General features: G+C 35.1%; 1 protein-coding gene across 2 annotated transcripts; it reads right to left on the bottom strand.

The window, feature by feature from the left end:
- On the bottom strand, positions 85 to 2249 carry LOC107635431 (protein SPIRAL1-like 1). 2 transcript variants are annotated; one of them, XM_016338907.2, is made up of 3 exons: positions 2059 to 2249; positions 1088 to 1372; positions 85 to 484 (listed from the first exon to the last, which is right to left on the bottom strand). In XM_016338907.2, exons 2-3 carry the CDS (start codon positions 1337 to 1339, stop codon positions 395 to 397), a joined length of 342 nt encoding a protein of 113 aa, XP_016194393.1. In that variant the 5' UTR covers positions 1340 to 1372; positions 2059 to 2249; the 3' UTR covers positions 85 to 394. The 2 variants fall into 2 exon arrangements, with proteins under 2 accessions (XP_016194393.1, XP_016194394.1); XM_016338908.2 differs by having other exon boundaries at positions 2017 to 2106.

The following is a 2533-nucleotide window of genomic DNA, read 5'->3' as shown; positions in this document are numbered from 1 at the left end:
CCTTATTTTTATACTATTATAATTTATATTAGAATTTAATTTTTAGTGTTTAAATTTTAGAATTTAGAATTGACTAAATATTGGCCAAAAATAAATAAATTTTATTAGTCATAGTAATATGACTCTACCAAGATTTGGATCTACTTACCATGACACACGTAAGAGAAGGAACAATATATAGGGAAATTAAATGCACAGACAATTACATTAAGAAAAGAAAAGAGAACACTATTGACAAACTGATAAGCATAGCTTACACCAGCATTGTCAAGCTAATGTACGAAATCAATTACACATGGAACAAGTCCATAATTTTGGTTCTCAACACAAAGACACTTATATTCATTTTACACACTGCAGTGAGATTGAAGAAGCACCCTCCCACACGCATGAATTAGTTCCCACTAGGAGGAGGACCACCAAAGAGGTAACCCAAGGAAGATCCACCACCTGGGGCAGCATGAACCTTCGTAGATGGTCGATCCTGCACCCAAAATCCGAACCATCATTAACACCGTTAACTTCTAACCATCATAACCAAGGACAATAACAAATCAAAAACAAATGGAGAAGAGAGCGATCTATCTGTGTCTTTTCTATAATAAGAAGTAATTTCTATCACTTCAATTGGGCCAAAAATTTTGGTTAAGATGCAACATCAAATAAGTCATCCGAGTTTTAGCTAACATAGACAAGAAAGATTAAGATTAAGAAACCCTGATAATTAACATATTCTCGATAAGAAAGAGAATAGAATTTCCATTACTCCCAAATCAAGCTGTAATTAACATGGTTCAGATTAATTTCTACACTGAAGTTTGTGCAATAACTTAATTATGCACAGCCCTGTTTACTAAATTTCTGATCCTGTCTTAACTTGTAGAGATACATGTAAGTTCTTCATCACTTTTTGCAAACATTACTCATTACTGTTATTCAATGATAAATAAGAAAATTTTCAATCCTATCTATTATAACACAAAACTGCCAAGTATTTGAGAACTTTCTAGGCTAACATACTCTACGGTGAAGTAAATTATGCAGTCCAATTGAAAAGAATTTAATAAAAAGTTGACAAGGGGTGTACTGTGAGAAAATTGCCACAGTTCTGTCCTTCCGCCCGGTGGTAATTGTTTGTAAGAGTCCCTGGAATTCCGGCCGGTATTTGCTTCTCGGTTGGTGGTGATGCAGCATGCACATTAGAAGGAGTATGTCCACCATTTGCAGGCTGACCATGACTGCTTGCTCTTTGGATATTGCTGGCGGCCGCGGTTTCTCCACTGCCAAAGAGATAGCCCAAAGAGCTTTGACCACCACCGGCACTGACCCCGCGACCCATTTCCAGTTGGTTTAGAACTTTGTGTGACTAAACCTGCATTGCACATTTACTTTGTTGAGAAATCTAGTGTCCAACATTTACAAAATCACCAAAGGAATCAGCATATGAAACAGAAAAAGCAGGGGATATTCATAGTCATAGTCATAGTCATAGATGCCTATATGGCTATATCATGTAATTGTCTGTACAATTTCTTTGGAATGATTGAAAAGGGTTTCACACCCCTGAGGGATGAGATGAAAATGGGAATCTTGTATTGATTGAAAAGGGTTTCACATTCCTGAGGGATGAGATGAAAATGGCAATCTTGTATCATACAAAGCAATCAAAAGCACATAGATCCCAACAACCATTCTGGAATTCTCATATTTCAATTATCAAAAGCACATAGATCCCATAGGAAAAAGCCAAGATTTTCATTTTCCAAGGACTCTTACAGCCAATGAAATCAAGTACAACAACATCATATCATAAAAGAATGAAAAACACAGAAGAATATGCAACAAAAATACACATGCAATGACAGTTTCATGTAGCACCAATCATCAAACCAAATAACAATGATAATTAACTAATTAAGTCTAACATGAAAACACAATAGATGAAGTACAAGCAGTCAACAAGATTGAGAAAGCAACTGAAATGAAGTGGATCCAAAGTGGTGTGTAGAAAATTACAAGGCAGTGATTGAGATCTGGGATTTGATTTGATTTGCTTACCTTACACTCAAGAAGAGTCCACGGAGTCGGTGACAAGTTAAGTGAGTTGAGTTCATGTTTCATGAGTTGTAGAGAGAGATATAAAAGCTGATCAACAAAATGTAGTTGGAGCTCAAATTCAGTGGGCCCATAATCGACATGGACCACATATATTTGCCTTCTCATTCTTCATACAGGTTTTTCCGTTTACTTTATTTTATTTTCTTTTTTAATGCAGTGTATAAGAGGGTGATTAAAATAACATTATGATTAGTGTGTCAATTATCTTGATGTTAGATTTTATTGGTAGCAAATTCAAAGGGAACCATTGAACCAACAAAAGCTTATTCACTTCTTAATTATCCCATTCTTTGTCACAACTAATGGACGACAGAGAAAGCACAAACCAAGACTCTTCTTAAGAAAAATCACATCACATCTTAATACATTAGGTTTAAAAGTTAAAACACATATTAAGATTATTATCAGTATAATT

Source organism: Arachis ipaensis, chromosome B04, assembly GCF_000816755.2.
Source record: "Arachis ipaensis cultivar K30076 chromosome B04, Araip1.1, whole genome shotgun sequence".
Classification (NCBI taxonomy): domain Eukaryota; kingdom Viridiplantae; phylum Streptophyta; class Magnoliopsida; order Fabales; family Fabaceae; genus Arachis; species Arachis ipaensis.
The sequence above is the reverse complement of the archived record's forward strand: the minus strand, read 5'-3'. Positions and strand labels throughout refer to the sequence as shown.

Excerpts from the sequence above, each read along its gene's own strand:
- LOC107635431 (XM_016338907.2), bottom strand. The coding sequence starts at position 1,339 with ATGGGTCGCGGGGTCAGTGCCGGTGGTGGTCAAAGCTCTTTGGGCTAT. Across the intron at positions 485-1,087 it reads ACTGTGGCAATTTTCTCACA|GATCGACCATCTACGAAGGT; the intron begins GTACACCCCTTG and ends TTTTGGGTGCAG.